The sequence below is a fragment of the Entelurus aequoreus genome, linkage group LG07 (assembly GCF_033978785.1).
Source record: "Entelurus aequoreus isolate RoL-2023_Sb linkage group LG07, RoL_Eaeq_v1.1, whole genome shotgun sequence".
Classification (NCBI taxonomy): Eukaryota; Metazoa; Chordata; class Actinopteri; order Syngnathiformes; family Syngnathidae; genus Entelurus; species Entelurus aequoreus.
This window is the reverse complement of record NC_084737.1, coordinates 75,512,967-75,531,630: the sequence shown is the minus strand read 5'-3', so window position 1 is coordinate 75,531,630 and position 18,664 is coordinate 75,512,967. Positions and strand designations below refer to the sequence as shown.

The 18,664-nt window shown below is 36.8% G+C and overlaps 1 protein-coding gene across 1 annotated transcript in view; it reads right to left on the bottom strand.

The window, feature by feature from the left end:
* Positions 1–18,664, bottom strand: part of LOC133654258 (protein SOGA1-like) — a 232,345-nt gene that overhangs the window by 17,441 nt on the left and 196,240 nt on the right. The window contains 4 exon segments of the mRNA XM_062054484.1: positions 3,285–3,405; positions 3,481–3,539; positions 7,898–7,999; positions 8,075–8,224. Of these exon segments, the coding sequence (XP_061910468.1) occupies positions 3,285–3,405; positions 3,481–3,539; positions 7,898–7,999; positions 8,075–8,224 (432 nt within the window).

The window sequence follows — 18,664 nt, the reverse complement described above, 5'->3', positions numbered from 1 at the left end:
GAAAAGAAATGTTAAAGGCCTACTGAAAGCCACTACTAGCGACCACGCAGTCTGATAGTTTATATATCAATGATGAAATCTTAACATTGCAACACATGCCAATACGGCCGGGTTAACTTATAAAGTGACATTTTAAATTTCCAGCTAAACTTCCGGTTGAAAACGTCTATGTATGATGACGTATGCGCGTGACGTCAATGGTTGAAACGGAAGTATTCGGACACCATTGTATCCAATACAAAAAGCTCGGTTATCATCGCAAAATTCCACAGTATTCTGGACATCTGTGTTAGTGAATCTTTTGCAATTTGTTTAATGAACAATGGAGACTGCAAAGAAGAAAGCTGTAGGTGGGATCGGTGTATTAGCGGCTGGCTGCAGCAACACAACCAGGAGGACTTTGACTTGGATAGCAGACGCGCTATCCGACGCTAGCCGCCGACCGCATTGATGATCGGGTGAAGTCCTTCGTCGCTCCGTCGATCGCTGGAACGCAGGTGAGCACGGGTGTTGATGAGCAGATGAGGGCTGGCTGGCGTAGGTGGATAGCTAATGTTTTTAGCATAGCTCTGAGGTCCCGTTGCTAAGTTAGCTTCAATGGCGTCGTTAGCAACAGCATTGTTAAGCTTCGCCAGGCTGGAAAGCATTAACCGTGTAGTTAAAGGTCCATCGTTTAATAGTATTGTTGATTTTCTGTCTATCCTTCCAGTCAGGGGTTTATTTCTTTTGTTTCTATCTGCAGTTAAGCTCGATGCTATCACGTTAGCTCCGTAGCTAAAGTGCTTCACCAATGTATTGTCGTGGAGATAAAAGTCACTGTGAATGTCCATTTCGCGTTCTCGACTCTCATTTTCAAGAGGATATAGTATCCGAGGTGGTTTAAAATACAAATTCGTGATCCACAATAGAAAAAGGAGAGAGCGTGGAATCCAATGAGCCAGCTTGTACCTAAGTTACGGTCAGAGTGAAAAAAGATGCGTCCTGCACTGCACTCTAGTCCTTCACTCTCACGTCCTCATCCACGAATCTTTCATCCTGGCTGAAATTACTGGGGTAATCGTCGCTTTCTCGGTCCGAATCGCACTCGCTGCTGGTGTAAACAATGGGGAAATGTGAGGAGCCTTTCAACCTGTGACGTCACGCTACTTCCGGTACAGGCAAGGCTTTTTTTTATCAGCGACCAAAAGTTGCGAACTTTATTGTCGATGTTCTCTACCAAATCCTTTCAGCAAAAATATGGCAATATCGCGAAATGATCAAGTATGACAAATAGAATGGATCTGCTATCCCCGTTTAAATTTAAAAAATTCATTTCAGTAGGCCTTTAAGCTGCAGACAGACAAGCCAGACGATCGTTCAGATCGATGCACAGACACACAAGTCTTGCACTGCAGCGGTGTCACAAAAGTCACATGTAAAAAGACAGCCAATCAGGGTTCCTGCTTCACACGAATGAATACACAGACAAACAAATTTTTTTTATACACACAAATCGAAATACGGACAGACTGATTTATTTTTTTTACGCACACAAATCTAAATACGGACACACAAATTAAAACACGGACACACAGATGTGATTACACACACAGATGGAGATAGACATACAAATTAGTGCACAAATCAGATTACAGACGCAGAGATTGAGATAAGCGTTTTGTCAGGAAAATTGTATGTCAATTATCAAAAATGTTTCCGTTCTCTGAGTTCCCAGTGAACAGACAAAAGCTGTCTTTGTTGTACCAAGCCAAAGGCTTGTAAAATTCCATTGTGTACGATGGGAGGAGACGGGAGGGGTTATCATGAATTGATTTACGAGGTTGAAAAACTTATTCGGGTGTTACCATTTAGTGGTCAATTGTACGGAATATGTACTGAACTCAGCTAGTGTTACCATTTAGTGGTCAATTGTACGGAATATGTACTGAACTCAGCTAGCTGAGATAGGCTCCAGCGCCCCCCGCGACCCCGAAGGGAATAAGCGGTAGAAAATGGATGGATGTACTGAACTGTACAATCTACTAATAAAAGTTTCAATCAATCAATCAATATCTATTGTGATCCAAGACCTGCCCAAGCTCGATCCAGGACCAGCCCAAGCCCGAGGCATCTTTTTCTTTTGTGTTAATGTGACCGAAAACAATGGCTGTTTACATACCCCCTCATCCCTTTAGAAACAGCTGTTGTTATGTAAACAGGGAAAGTCCACATAAAAAGAGGTGGCGTACAATCTTTCGCCAGAGTGTGTTGCTGTCAGAGCAACAGTTTAATCGAAAATGAAAAACTCTACTGTTCATGTGAAGATGCAGTTCTCCTAAATGTCTCAGTAAGATGATAAAAAGAATGCGATTGGAATAATTAAATAATAAATCAAAAGTAAAAATATTCTGTAATAATAATACTCCATTTTATTAATATTACATTTTAATTTAAATACTTAATAAACATAAATGTTACAGTATTTGATTAAAATTACCTAATTGCATTGCTATTTTTTAATAGTACAATTCCCATATCTATAATCACTATTTCAGAAATGTATTTTACAACTGTCTAAATATGTTATTTAACGCCGTGTAACAAACATTAGGGGTGTCCAGATACAACTATTTTACTTAAAGACACTGACATTGGAGCAAGTGCACTCCATCTCGCCTACTGTACCTACAAGGGTACAGTGTCCAGGCGTCTCTCCTCAAATTGAACCAAATTGAATTCTGTCTCTGTTTATTTCCTTGCTTCTTGTCTGTTTTAATAGATGTCATCGATGTTTAAACCTGACACGTTTGCAACTGGTTTTGCTCCAATAATACTTCCATAGCATTGGAATGGGAACAAGCCATTTTGTGTGTCTGTTGCTTTAATGCAAATGAAGCGGTTTGTCCACGCCTGTTTGACAGTGAGTGTCTCCAAGAGGCCGAGTGTGTACTTTATCTACTTTTTACACTGTAACTGTGCACTTGTCCAACGTAATAGAGGCCATATACTTTATCATAGCTACATGATAACGTTACACTTACTTTTTTACAGCAACATATTGCTAGGTTAGCCTATTTGCGGAAGAAAAACAATATCAAACTTACAGCTCTGTCGTCTTTAGCTGACTGACAGGAAGTTGGTAGAGTTCTTGTCTTTATAATAAGATGTGTACTGAAACCTTATTTAAAAAATAAAATAAAACGTGGGTTCAACTAGTTAGGGGCTAGGTCAACTCATTTACACACACATTAACAGATGCGAGCGTAGACCTGTTTGGACAAATAAACACCCAAAATGATACTGACCTCATTATTCAGATAGGTCCAGTTCTTCTTGTTGGAGTCACTCAGCTGTGGACAAATCAAAGGAGGTAGGCCTTCTAAATGTTCTGGGTCTTCCAGCTCCGCTGTGGATTTGGTCCTTTCTCTACAAACAATTTCAAACACAATGTAACGTGCAGAAACATTCCACATGTTAGATTTGTTGCTGTTGATTTTGTACCTCATTCCATTAGTGATTGTTGAGTCTACAGAGGACTCAGATCCTAATGATGACTTTAACTGTAAAGAAAAATAAGGCAGAGGTTAGATCATTTGTTTTTGCACACGATGTTGTGGTTGCATTAGAGTTTAGGCCAAAAAAGGTACCACATGTTCGCTTACTGTTAAAATATACAACATAAAGTAGCAAGACACACATCAATAATGAATAAAGCAAAACATGTTCTAGACCAGGGGTGTCCAAACTTTTTCCACTGAGGGCCGCACACGGGAAAATTAAAGCATGCGGGGGCCATTTTGATATTTTTCATTTTCAAAACCATAATAAAATATATGGATTTTTTTATTTATTTATTTTTTTTAACCTTTAGGGCTCCCAGGGACCATAAAGCAGGGGTGTCCAAACTTTTTCCACTGAGGGCCGCACACGGGAAAATTAAAGCATGCGGGGGCCATTTTGATATTTTTCATTTTCAAAACCATAATAAAATATACGGAATTTTTTTATTTTTTTTTTACCTTTAGGGCTCCCGGGGACCATAAAGCAGGGGTGTCCAAATTTTTTCCACTGAGGGCCGCACACGGGAAAATTAAAGCATGCGGGGGCCATTTTGATATTTTTCATTTTCAAAACCATAATAAAATATATGGATTTTTTATTTTTTTATTTTTAACCTTTAGGGCTCCCAGGGACCATAAAGCAGGGGTGTCCAAATTTTTTCCACTGAGGGCCGCACACGGGAAAATTAAAGCATGCGGGGGCCATTTTGATATTTTTCATTTTCAAAACCATAATAAAATATATGGAATTTTATTTTATTTTTTTTTACCTTTAGGGCTCCCGGGGACCATAAAGCACAGGTGTCCAAACTTTTTCCACTGAGGGCCGCACACGGAAAAATTAAAGCATGTGGGGGGCCATTTTGATATTTTTCATTTTCAAACCATAACAAAATATATGGATTTTTTAAATGTTATTTTACCTTTAGGGGTCCCGGAGACCATAAAGGGTCTCAGTTATTAAAATGTTAAAAATAAGTATAATTTTTATTATTATTTTTTATTTAACGCTTATCTCTATATCAACTTGAAAAAAAAAAGGTTTTATGGCTTTTCTGTCAAAAACAACTTTGTTTTTTTTATAGTACAACTGAAATATGCAGTATTTAGTAATTAGAGCCCTAAAAGATCAATAATGCAGGACACCATTGATTTTAATTATTTAATATTTTTGAGTAATCACAGTGAAAAGATAAATAAAATACCACTAAAATATATTTGGGATCCAAAAGGTGCCCCACTCATAAAGTGATACATTTTTATTCGTTTTTTTTTTTTTAATACTTTCAACACTTAAGTTACGAGATCAACTTCAGATATATCTGTCAATTTTACGTTTGAACTATTATTTTGTTTGTTTTATGCTCTTTTGTCAAAGAAAACAATGTTTTTATAAGGCAACTACACAATATATGCAATATTTACCACATAAAACATTTTAAAGTGAAATATTTGAACTAATTGGAGCTTTGAAAATAATTCAATGTAACATGGATTTTTTTGTCTTTTTTTTTTTTTGAGCAATGGCAAAAAAAGAAAAAGAAAAAAAGACAAAAGAAAAAAACAGCATTCATGGCAGCTTTTGTGTCAACATTGCAACTTTTTCTCGTTAGATTTCACCTCATTCCACTTTTTTTGATGTTCTTTTTTAATTTTTGCAATAGCATTTCCAGAATGTGTGGCGGGCCGGTAAACAATTAGTTGCGGGCCGCACTTTGGACACCCCTGTTCTAGACCAAAAATCACTTCATATTCTTTACTGCTCGCTGGTGTTACCATATCTGAGTTATTGTGCGCTTCATTCACTAACGGTGTTACAAAAAAGATCAATTAGAATAATACATAAAGTTGGATATAGAGACCATACAAACCCTTTATTTATTAAATCACAATTATTGGAATTCAACGATTTGGTGCATTTGCAAACAGCTAAAATGATGTACAAAGCAAACTATAACCTGCTACCCAAGAATGTACAACAATTCTTCTCAACAAAAGAGGAAAACATTTAACCTTAGAGGAAAATATAATTTTAAACATTTGTATGCTCGTACAACACTTAAAACTAGAGCTGTCCGATAATATCGGCCGATAAATGCTTTAAAATGTAATATCGGAAATTATCGGTATCGTTTTTTTAAATTATCGGTATCGTTTTTTTTATTTTATTTTTTATTTTTTATTAAATCAACATAAAAAACACAAGATACACTTACAATTAGTGCACCAACCCAAAAAACCTCCCTCCTCCATTCACACTCATTCACACAAAAGGGTTGTTTCCTTCTGTTATTAATATTGTGGTTCCTTTATTATATATCAATATATATCAATACAGTCTGCAAGGGATACAGTCCGTAAGCACACAGGATTGTGCGTGCTGCTGGTCCACTAATAGTACTAACCTTTAACAGTTAATTTGACTAATTTTCATTAATTACTAGTTTCTATGTAACTGATTTTATATTGTTTTACTTTCTTTTTTATTCAAGAAAATGTTTTTAATTTATGTATCTTATTTTATTTTATTAATTAAAAAAAAAAAGGACCTTATCTTCACCATACCTGGTTGTCCAAATTAGGCATAATAATGTGTTAATTCCACAACTGTATATATCAGTATCGGTATCGGTTGATATCAGTATCGGTAATTAAAGAGTTGGACAATATCGGAATATCGGATATCGGCAAAAAGCCATTATCGGACATCCCTACTTAAAACCTTTAGCATATCCATATGTGGGATTAAGTGATGGAACGGATTAAGCAAATAAATCAAACAAAGCACCAATATGATTCAGTTTAAGAGACTGTTCAAACTACAAGTGTTCACAAAGTACACAGAACTAGAATTATGATGGAGATTTAATTAGGTTTGACATTGTGTCAATGATAGATACTTAGTCTATAGATAGGCCTGGGCCTGGGGTGTAAGTTGTAACACTAACAGTAACAGTGCAAGACTAGGCCACAAACTAAAACTAGTCTATAAATAAATAACATATTACCATTCTGTATTCTGAAGGCGATCTATGTCGTGTGCTACTCCAGCATCAATATCAGCAGCGTCCTCCTGACTTTCACAGTCAGCGTTGGGTTCAAAGCGGTATGGCTCTATCCCTCTCACAGCATCTTCCCTATCTGAATCGCTTCCAATCCCCACTAGTCCTTCACTTGCACTTTCCTCATCCACAAATCTTTCATCCTCGCTCAAATTAATGGGGAAATCGTCGCTTTCTCGGTCCGAATCGCTCTCGCTTCTGGCCGCCATCACTGTAAACAATAGGGAACTTTGCGTATATGTTCAACTGACTACGTCACGCTACTTCCGGTAGGGGCAAGCCTTTTTTTTTTTATCAGATACCAAAAGTTGCGATCTTAATCGTCATTGTTCTATACTAAATCCTTTCAGCAAAAATATGGCAATATCGCGAAATGTTCAAGTATGACACATAGAATAGATCTGCTATACCCGTTTAAATAAAAAAATGTCATTTCAGTAGGCCTTTAACCCCCAATTCCAACCCTTGATGCTGAGTGCCAAGCAGGGAGGTAATGGGTCCCTTTTTTATAATCTTTGGTATGACTCGGCCGGGGTTTGAACCCACAACGTACCGATCTCAGGGCGGACACTCTAACCCAGTGGTTCTTAACCTGGGTTCGATCGAACCCTAGGGGTTTGGCGGAGCCTCCGCCACGGAGGTAAAGACACATCCGACTTATCGTGTAAATAAAAACTTCTCCCTATCAGCGTATTACGGACCCAACAATGTTCCCCCTAATTTTCCATCTGATTTGCAGGTTGTTTGATTGATCGATTTCATCTTTTACTAGCAGATTGCAAAGGAAGAGAATACACAGTACAGTTTACACAGTACAGTACTTATTCCGTACAATTGACCACTAAATGGTAACACCCGAATACGTTTTTCAACTTGTTTAAGTCGGGGGTCCACGTTAATCAATTCATGGTAATGTGTGTGAGGTGTGTAATTTGTTGTGAGTTCATGCACTGTGTTGGTTTTGTTCTTTGAACAAGGTGAAGTTCATGCACGGTTCATTTTGTGCACCAGTAAAAAAAACATGACTTTTTTTAAAATTTGAAATGGGGTTTTTTTTCACTAAAGAAGGGTTCGGTGAATGCGCATATGAAACTGGTGGGGTTCGGTAACTCCAACAAGGTTAAGAACCACTGCTCTAACCACTAGGCCACTGATAATTCATTCAAAGTCAAAGTCAAGGCCCGCTGGACTTTGACATCCCTGGTCTAAAGCATCATTGTGAAATGTGAGAAAGCCATTCAACGAAATCACCACTGAGGTGAATCTCCTGTCTGATACACACCACCATCACCATACCTTAGCCTCTCTCAGCCTCTGCTCCCACTGAGCTCTCTCCTGGCTGAACCTCTCGAGCAGCTCCAGCTTCTCCCGGCCCCAGTTCCTCTCTCCGATCTGAAGCTGATGGCGGAGAGGCAAGAGGGCGTAAAATATCTCCTCATAATCTGAAACTTTCATACAAACACACAGTTTCACCTGCTTGGTCAGGTCCATCACAGCTGCGTAGGACTCAGCCAGAAGGTGTTGGTGTTCCTCCCGCTCCCTAATGAGCGCCACCTTCAGGTCAGGCGGGTCCGCTGCGTCGGCGGAGGACAATGGTGCAGCTTTGCCCGCTTTGGTCTCGAGCTGGAATTAAGACGGAAGGGGGATCATATTAAGTGAGTTTAAGGGAAGAGTGGGAAACCTGTGGTCCATATATGCTGCTTTAGCATTTAACTTTAGCATGGCACGTATGAAAACTAAAAAGTGATTTAAGACATGGTAATCATATAGAAATACATCTTGGTGGAGTAGTAGGACAAAAGTATGAGGACAATATTTAATTCCATCCATCCATTTCTACCGCTTGTCCCTCTAGGGCAGGGGGCCCCTAACCCCGCACAAGAAAAAGAAAAAAAAAGAAAAAAAAAAGGTTGTTTTTATTTTTTATTAAATCAACATAAAAAACACAATATATACATTATATATCAATATAGATCAATACAGTCTGCAGGGATACAGTCCGTAAGCACACATGATTGTATTTCTTTATGAAAAAAAATTAAAAAAAAATTCCCGCAGCTATAAAAAGGTTGGGGATTTTTTCAAAACCATAATAAAATATATGGATTTTTTTTTTATTTATTATTTTTTTTTTAACCTTTAGGGCTCCCAGGGACCATAAAGCAGGGGTGTCCAAACTTTTTCCACTGAGTGCCGCACACGGGAAAATTAAAGCATGCGGGGGCCATTTTGATATTTTTCATTTTCAAAACCATAATAAAATATATGGATTTTTAATTTTTTAATTTTTTTATTTTTAACCTTTAGGGCTCCCAGGGACCATAAAGCAGGGGTGTCCAAACTTTTTCCACTGAGGGCCGCACACGGGAAAATTAAAGCATGCGGGGGCCATTTTGATATTTTTCATTTTCAAAACCATAATAAAATATATGGAATTTTTTTTTTTTTTTTTTACCTTTAGGGCTCCTGGGGACCATAAAGCAGGGGTGTCCAAATTTTTTCCACTGAGGGCCGCACACGGGAAAATTAAAGCATGCGGGGGCCATTTTGATATTTTTCATTTTCAAAACCATAACAAAATATATGGAATTTTTTTATTTTTTTTTTACCTTTAGGGCTCCCGGGGACCATAAAGCACAGGTGTCCAAACTTTTTCCACTGAGGGCCGCACATGGAAAAATTAAAGCATGTGGGGGGCCATTTTGATATTTTTCATTTTCAAACCATAACAAAATATATGGATTTTTTAAATGTTATTTTACCTTTAGGGGTCCCGGAGACCATAAAGGGTCTCAGTTATTAAAATGTTAAAAATAAGTATAATTTTTATTATTATTTTTTATTTAACGCTTATCTCTATATCAACTTGAAAAAAAAAAGGTTTTATGGCTTTTCTGTCAAAAACAACTTTGTTTTTTTTATAGTACAACTGAAATATGCAGTATTTAGTAATTAGAGCCCTAAAAGATCAATAATGCAGGACACCATTGATTTTAATTCTTTAATATTTTTGAGTAATCACAGTGAAAAGATAAATAAAATACCACTAAAATATATTTGGGATAGGACAAAAGTATGAGGACAATATTTAATTCCATCCATCCATTTTCTACAGCTTGTCCCTCTAGGGCAGGGGGCCCCTAACCCCGCACAAGAAAAAGAAAAAAAAAGAAGAAAAAAAAAAGTTGTTTTTATTTTTTATTAAATCAACATAAAAAACACAATATATACATTATATATCAATATAGATCAATACAGTCTGCAGGGATACAGTCCGTAAGCACACATCATTGTATTTCTTTATGAAAAAAAAAAAAAAAAAAAAAAATTCCCGCAGCTATAAAAAGGTTGGGGATTACTGCTCTAGGGCAGACCTGGGCAATTATTTTCACTCGGGGGGGCCAAATTTACAGAAAAAAATGTGTCTGGGGTCCGGTATATCTGATTTTTAGGAACACTAATACAAAACTTCACTGTAATGTCTGATTGAATGCTAAAAAACGTTATGACACACCGCCTTAAATAACGTAAGAAACTTTTTTACTGAATGGGACACCCAGAATGTACATGAAATTAAAGAATGTGGGATTTACAATATTAACTATGAACGATAAAACACTGAATATTGACAACATATGACCGTCACACCCCCTCTCCATCCACATATTTTACAATCAGGCAAAATGCAAGAAAAATGCAACAAACACAGCGAAATATTAATGTGACGGGTAAAAAAATAAACCACCTACACTGCAAAAAGTCAGTATTCAAAAACAAGAAGAAAAAAAATACAAAAATTAGAGGTTTTTTTTTTTAACTAAGCAAAATTATCTGCCAATAGAACAAGAAAATTCGGCTTGTCAAGACAAGTAAAATTAGCTAACCTCAATGAACCCCAAAATACCTTAAAAAAATGTATATTCTCACTAATAACAAGTGCACTTTTCTTGGTAGGAAAAAAAAGAGACCTTTTTGCTCAATATGTTGAAAAATATTCTTAAATTAAGTAAATGCTAGTGCCATTATCTTGACATAATGATATGCGCATCATGATTTTTTTTTTTTCATTCTTGAAGTAAGGAATTATTACTTTAAAAAAGCAGTTTTATACTTGTGAGTGTTGATGACACAGCTTTGCAACAGTTGATATTCTAGTTTCAAGCATGTTTTACTCAATATAAGTCATAACATCTCATCTACAAGCTGTAATATCTTACTGAGATCATTTAGGACCAAAACACTTAAAACAAGTAAAACACTCTAACATAAAATCTGCTTAGTGAGAAGAATTATCTTATCAGACAGAAAATAAGCAAATACCACCCTTGTTTGAGATATTTAATCTTACTTAGATTTCAGTTTTTGCAGTGTACTATCTGATATATCTGATATATCACTAAGCTTTACAACTTTGTTGTAAAAATCACCTTCAGCGTCTGTCCCTGACACCCACATTTCAGGCTGACCGCTCCGGAAACACTCTGTGGAAACGTTCCCCACCCACACTGCTTGGTGCCTCGTCTGAGCTGCTGTGACTTAGATTACCATAGCAACTAATTACAAACCCCGTTTCCATATGACTTGGCAAATTGTGTTAGATGTAAATATAAACGGAATACAATGATTTGCAAATCCTTTTCAACCCATATTCAATTGAATGCACTACAAAGACAACATATTTGATGTTCAAACTCTTAAATCACAGATGCTGGCTTTTGAACTTTGCGCCTATAACAATCCGGATGGTTCTTTTCCTCTTTGGTCCGGAGGACACGACGTCCACAGTTTCCAAAAACAATTTGAAATGTGGACTCGTCAGACCACAGAACACTTTTCCACTTTGTATCAGTCCATCTTAGATGAGCTCAGGCCCAGTGAAGCCGACGGCGTTTCTGGGTGTTGTTGATAAACGGTTTTCGCCTTGCATAGGAGAGTTTTAACTTGCACTTACAGATGTAGCGACCAACTGTAGTTACTGACAGTGGGTTTCTGAAGTGTTCCTGAGCCCATGTGGTGATATCCTTTACACACTGATGTCGCTTGTTGATGCAGTACAGCCTGAGGGATGGAAGGTCACGGGCTTAGCTGCTTACGTGCAGTGATTTCTCCAGATTCTCTGAACCCTTTGATGATATTACGGAGCGTAGATGGTGAAATCCCTAAATTCCTTGCAATAGCTGGTTGAGAAAGGTTTTTCTTAAACTGTTCAACAATTTGCTCACGCATTTGTTGACAAAGTGGTGACTCTCGCCCCATCCTTGTTTGTGAATGACTGAACATTTCATGGAATCTACTTTTATACCCAATCATGGCACCCACCTGTTCCCAATTTGCCTGTTCACCTGTGGGATGTTCCAAATAAGTGTTTGATGAGCATTCCTCAACTTTATCAGTATTTATTGCCACCTTTCCCAACTTCTTTGTCACGTGTTGCTGGCATCAAATTCTAAAGTTAATGATTATTTGCCAAAAAAAAAAAGTTGATCAGTTTGAACATCAAATATGTTGTCTTTGTAGCATATTCAACTGAATATGGGTTGAAAAGGATTTGCAAATCATTGTATTCTGTTTATATTTACATCTAACACAATTTCCCAACTCATATGGAAACGGGGTTTGTAGATTAGCATAGTAACTAATTAGATTACCATAGTAACTAGTATATCATGCAAAAGTGCAGATTCCATTCATTGAAATACTTTGTATAGTTCAAGACTTACGGTCATTTGAAAACATCACTGCACATCATAATGGCGGCTGGTTTCCATCTTAAAGATCTAAAAAAATTATTAGGGAATGTCCGGTGGGCCAGATTGAAAAACTTAATGGGCCGCATGTGGCCCCCGGGCCTTAATTTGCCCAGGTCTTCTCTAGGGGTCGCGGGGGGTGCTGGAGCCTATCCCAGCTGCCCTCGGGACAAGTCGCCACCTCATCACAGGGCCAACACAGATAGACAGACAACATTCACACTCACATTCACACACTAGGGCCCATTTAGTGTTGCCAATCAACCTACCCCCAGGTGCAAGTCTTTGGAGGTGGGAGGAAGCTGAAGTACCCGGAGGGAACCCACACAGTTACCATACTAATTAAAATATAAGAGAGGTAAGATGACCCCTCTTTTCAAGACCTGTTTTTATTGATTTTTATTCAGACAAAATCTGAATACACACATTTTCATCATGTTTTCATCATGAGCGGTATAGGTGATAGTATTCCACTGTTCTACCTACAGGTGGCAGTAAAGTTACGTACATACAGTGGGCGCCAAGTGCCACACACACAGCAAGTTTCTACTTCCACTACATCATCAACTCAATGTGGTTGCTCTCTGACCCGCTAGGCCCCAATGCAAACAAACAGTAAAGCATGAAAAATACATTCCTGGATTCAGATCTGCACCAAAATGTGTTTTTTTTTCTTTAACCACACTGCAAAACTGAAATCTAAGTAAGATTAAATATCTCAAATAAGGGTGATATTTGCTTATTTTCTGTCTGATAAGATAATTCTTCTCACTAAGCAGATTTTATGTTAGAGTGTTTTACTTGTTTTAAGTGTTTTGGGCCTAATGATCTCAGTAAGATATTACAGCTTGTTGCTGAGATGTTATGAGCTATATTGAGTAAAACATGCTTGAAACTAGAATATCAAGTGTTGCAAAGCTGTGTCATCAACACTCACAAGTATAAAACTGCTTTTTAAAAGTAATCCTTTCTTATTTCAAGCATGTAAAAAAAAATCATGACTTTGACACAATTGTGTCTCATATCAAAACAGATGACAGCAAATGGACTTTGCTGTTTTATTTTCAATGAAACAATAGAAAATACGTACTCATATAGTAGTACACTTGTTATTACTGAGAATACACTTATTTTAAGGTATTTTTGGGTTCATTGAGGTTAGCTAATTTTACTTGTTTTGGAAAGTCTTGACAAGCCAAATTTTCTTGTTCTATTGGCAGATAATTTTGCTTAGTTCGAATAAAATACACCTCATTTTTGTATTTTTTTTTCTTGTTTTTGAACACTGACTTTTTGCAGTGCATGGGCTTCTTATTGACAGAGGCTTTTTAAAAAGTTAAAGTTCCAATGATTGTCACACACACACACTAGGTGTGGCGAAATTATTCTCTGCATTTGACCCATCACCCTTGATCACCCCCTGGGAGGTGAGGGGAGCAGTGGGCAGCAGCGGTGGCCGCGCCCGGGAATCATTTTTGGGTGATTTAACCCCCAATTCCAACCTTTGATGTTTTGACCACACTTGAGTAGTTTGTCAAGTTAACCTACTTGCTAGGCAAAAAATTAAACCATAACTTTCTTGGTTCAGGATTAGTAATACATATCTTAACTTAAGCAAAAGTTAAAGTTAAGTTAAAGTACCAATGATTGTCACACACACACACACTAGGGGTGGTGAAATTTGTCCTCTGCATTTAACCCATCCCCTTGTTCTCCCCCTGGGAGGTGAAGGGAGCAGTGGGCAGCAGCAGTGGTCGCGCCGGGAATCATTTTTGGTGATTTATCCCCCAATTCCAACCCTTGATGCTGAGTGCCAAGCAGGGAGGTAATGGTTTGAACTCACAACCTACCAATCTCAGGGTGGACACTCTAACCCCTAAGCCACTGAGCAGGTTTAGTGGTTAGGAAATTCTAACCCTAACTTATACAATGGGATTTCGATTTTCGTTTTCTTACAAACTTTTTTCGATTTTTAGGTAATAATTTAGCTCAGGCCTGGGCAATTATTTTGACTCGGGGGGGCCAAATTTAGAGACATAAATGAGTCTGGGGACCGGTATATCTGATTTTTAAGAACACTAATAAAAAAACTCACAATAATGTCTAATTGAATGCTAAAAACATTATGACAGACTTAAAAAACGGAATGGAATTTTACATTTTTTTTACTGAATGAGACACCCAGAATGTACATGAAAATAAAGAATGTGGGATTTACAATATTAACTATGAACGATAAAACACCGAATATTGACAACATATGAACGTCACACCCCCTCTCAATCGACATATTTTATAATCAAGCGAAACACAACAAAAATGCAACAAACACAGCGAAATATGAACGTGAATGGTAAAAAAAAAACCCTACCTACAATCTGATATATCTGATATATCACTAAGATTTAGAACTTTGTTGTAAAAATCTCCTTCAGCGTCTGTCCCTGACACCCGCATTTCAGGCTGACCGCTCTGGAAACACTCTGTGGAAACGCTCCCCACCCACACTGCTTGGTGCCTCGTCTGAGCTGCTGTGACGTACATTACCATAATAACAATTTAGATGACCATAGTAACTACAAACCCCGTTTCCATTGGAGTTGGGAAATTGTGTTAGATGTAAATATAAACGGAATACAATGATTTGCAAATCATTTTCAACCCATATTCAGTTGAATATGCTACAAAGACAACATATTTGATGGTCAAACTCATAAACATTTTTTTTTTTGCAAATAATCATTAACTTTAGAATTTGATGCCAGCAACACGTGACAAAGAAGTTGGGAAAGGTGGCAATAAATACTGATAAAGTTGAGGAATGCTCATCAAACACTTATTTGGAACATCCCACAGGTGAACAGGCACATTGGGAACAGGTGGGTGCCATGATTGGGTATAAAAGTAGATTCCATGAAATGCTCAGTCATTCACAAACAAGGATGGGGCGAGGGTCACCACTTTGTCAACAAATGCGTGAGCAAATTGTTGAACAGTTTAAGAAAAACCTTTCTCAACCAGCTATTGCAAGGAATTTAGGGATTTCACCATCTACGCTCCGTAATATCATCAAAGGGTTCAGAGAATCTGGAGAAATCACTGCACGTAAGCAGCTAAGCCTGTGACCTTCGATCCCTCAGGCTGTACTGCATCAACAAGCGACATCAGTGTGTAAAGGATATCACCACATGGGCTCAGGAACACTTCAGAAACCCACTGTCAGTAACTACAGTTGGTCGCTACATCTGTAAGTGCAAGTTAAAACTCTCCTATGCAAGGCGAAAACCGTTTATCAACAACACCCAGAAACGCCGTCGGCTTCGCTGGGCCTGAGCTCATCTAAGATGGACTGATACAAAGTGGAAAAGTTTTCTGTGGTCTGACGAGTCCACATTTCCAATTGTTTTTGGAAACTGTGGACGTCGTGTCCTCCGGACCAAAGAGGAAAATAACAATCCGGATTGTTATAGGTGCAAAGTGTAAAGGCCAGCATCTGTGATGGTATGGGGGTGTATTAGTGCCCAAGACATGGGTAACTTACACATCTGTGAAGGCACCATTAAGGCTGAAAGCTACATACAGGTTTTGGAGCAACATATGTTGCCATCCAAGCAACGTTACCATGGACGCCCCTGCTTATTTCAGCAAGACAATGCCAAGCCACGTGTTACATCAACGTGGCTTCATAGTAAAAGAGTGCGGGTACTAGACAGATTCCAACCATTGAAATACTTTGTATAGTTCAAGACTTACGGTCATTTGAAAACATCACTGCACATCATAATAACAGCTACAGTTTGGAAGATCTAAAAAAATGATTAGGGAATGTCCGGCGGGCCAGATTGAAAAGCTTAACGGCCCCCGGGCCTTAATTTACCTAGGTCTGATTTAGCTCCCTGTGAGTCCTAATCAACATTGAGTGTTTTTCCAAATGGCCGTACAATAATTGCCACTTAAAGTGTTATATTACTTCTCTTTTCGCTTTGTGTCCTAATTATTTTGTCCATACAGACCCCATAACATTTTTCAATTTGGCCATTACCTCTTTACCTAGAAGCCATCTTCCTCACCAACATCTACTTACCCCCACAGCTTGCTCAAACTCCCCCTGCCCTCTCCATAAATTGGAGGCTATGTCACAGAGCTGGTAGGTGGGATCGCTTGAATTTTTTATGAGTAGCCGAGCTCTCTGCTTTTCCCTTTTTCCCAGCACCCGTCAGAACCTTCTTGTAAGTTCACACTGCCCAGGGTAAGAGGCCTATCATTTTGACACAGTGGTGTTGTGGCAGAAGCTGTCTCCCATGGCAACACAGTGCTATTGGTTAACGTTGAAGGTGCTCCATCGTTAAACACAGTTTAGTACTGATGTGTTATAAGGCTTCTAGAAACATTGTTATACCAGCACGCATGTGATACAGGAGATGGCACCAAATTTAGGACCGCATGTACATAATAATTTAAATATGATGTATCAGTCTGTGTATGAGTCTTGTTTACTATCTTTCTATCAATTAACTTTACAGACTTCTAAAAAGGGCCCAAAATGTTTTTATTTAATTTTTATTTTATTAACCAGCTTATTGCTACCTGTTTATTGTTGTTTTATGTATTTCCCCCCTGCATAAAATCAAATTAGCTTGAATAGAATATCTATTTTATTTTATTGGTATTATTCTGTCTCTGCATTGTTTATTTTAACATTTATTTTATTATTTTACAACGTTTTTTTAAAATGCAAATAATCATTTTTATCTTTAAGGTGCGCTATTTGTAAAGTGATTTAAAAATACAAAGCATTATGGTTTCTTTTTTTTTTAAACATTTTAAGTATCAACATTATTAATAATATTGTTAAGATACTGTATATGCCAAATTATCTAAAGTATTTTCTATTGTTTGTCCTGTAAGCAGTTATTTTATTTTTTTAAATTTAGAATATATTATCATGATTGCTAAAACCATATCACAACGTTTTTTCCCCCCTGTAAGTTCTTTGGAATAATATAATATTATTATTGAATATGATATAATACAAACAAAATACAGTAAACTGACATGAATCATTTTCTGATTGACTGAAAACATGCAGTAAATAATATTGTAGACTGTAGAATAATTTATGTCTTTTTTCCCCTCGTGCATAAGGCATACAGATGGGATGATGGTCATGTAATAGTCAATAATGTCTAATATTTATATAATATTTATATTATTCCACATGTCAATCAATCAATCAATCAATCAATCAATCAATCAATCAATCAATCAATGTTTACTTATTTGAGTCACTAGAGAAAAGCGCTATATAAAATATAATTGATTGATTGATTGATATAGCCCTAAATCACGAGTGTCTCAAAGGGCTGCACAAGCCACAATGACATCCTCGGCTTAGATCCCACATCAGAACATGTGAATAATGCTGTATAATAGACCGTATTTATATTATTTTACATGTGAATAATGCTGTATAATAGACTGTATTTATATTATCACATGTGAAAAATGCTGTATAATAGACTGTATTTATATTATTCACATGTGAATAATGCTGTATAATAGACTGTATTTATATTATTCACATGTGAATAATGCTGTATAATAGACCGTATTTATATTATTCACATGTGAATAATGCAGTATAATAGACTGTATATATATTATTCACATGTGAATAATGCTGTATACTAGACTGTATATATATTATTCACATGTGAATAATGCTGTATAATAGACTGTATATATATTATTCACATGTGAATTAATGCTGTATAATAGACTGTATATATATTATTCACATGTGAATAATGCTGTATACTAGACTGTATATATATTATTCACATGTGAATAATGCTGTATAATAGACCGTATTTATATTATTCACACGTGAATAATGCTGTATAATAGACTGTACTTATATTATCCACATGTGAATAATTCTATATAATGGACTGTATTTATATTATTCACATGTGAATAATGCTGTATAATAGACTGTATTTATATTATTCACATGTGAATTGTGCTGTATAATAGACTGTATTTATATTATTAACATGTGAATAATGCTGTATAATAGACCGTATTTATATTATTCACACGTGAATAATGCTGTATAATAGACTATATTTATATTATTCACATGTGAATAATGCTGTATAATAGACCGTATTTATATTATTCACACGTGAATAATGCTGTATAATAGACTGTATTTATATTATCCACATGTGAATAATTCTATATAATAGACTGTATTTATATTATTCACATGTGAATAATGCTGTATAATAGACTGTATTTATATTATTCACAT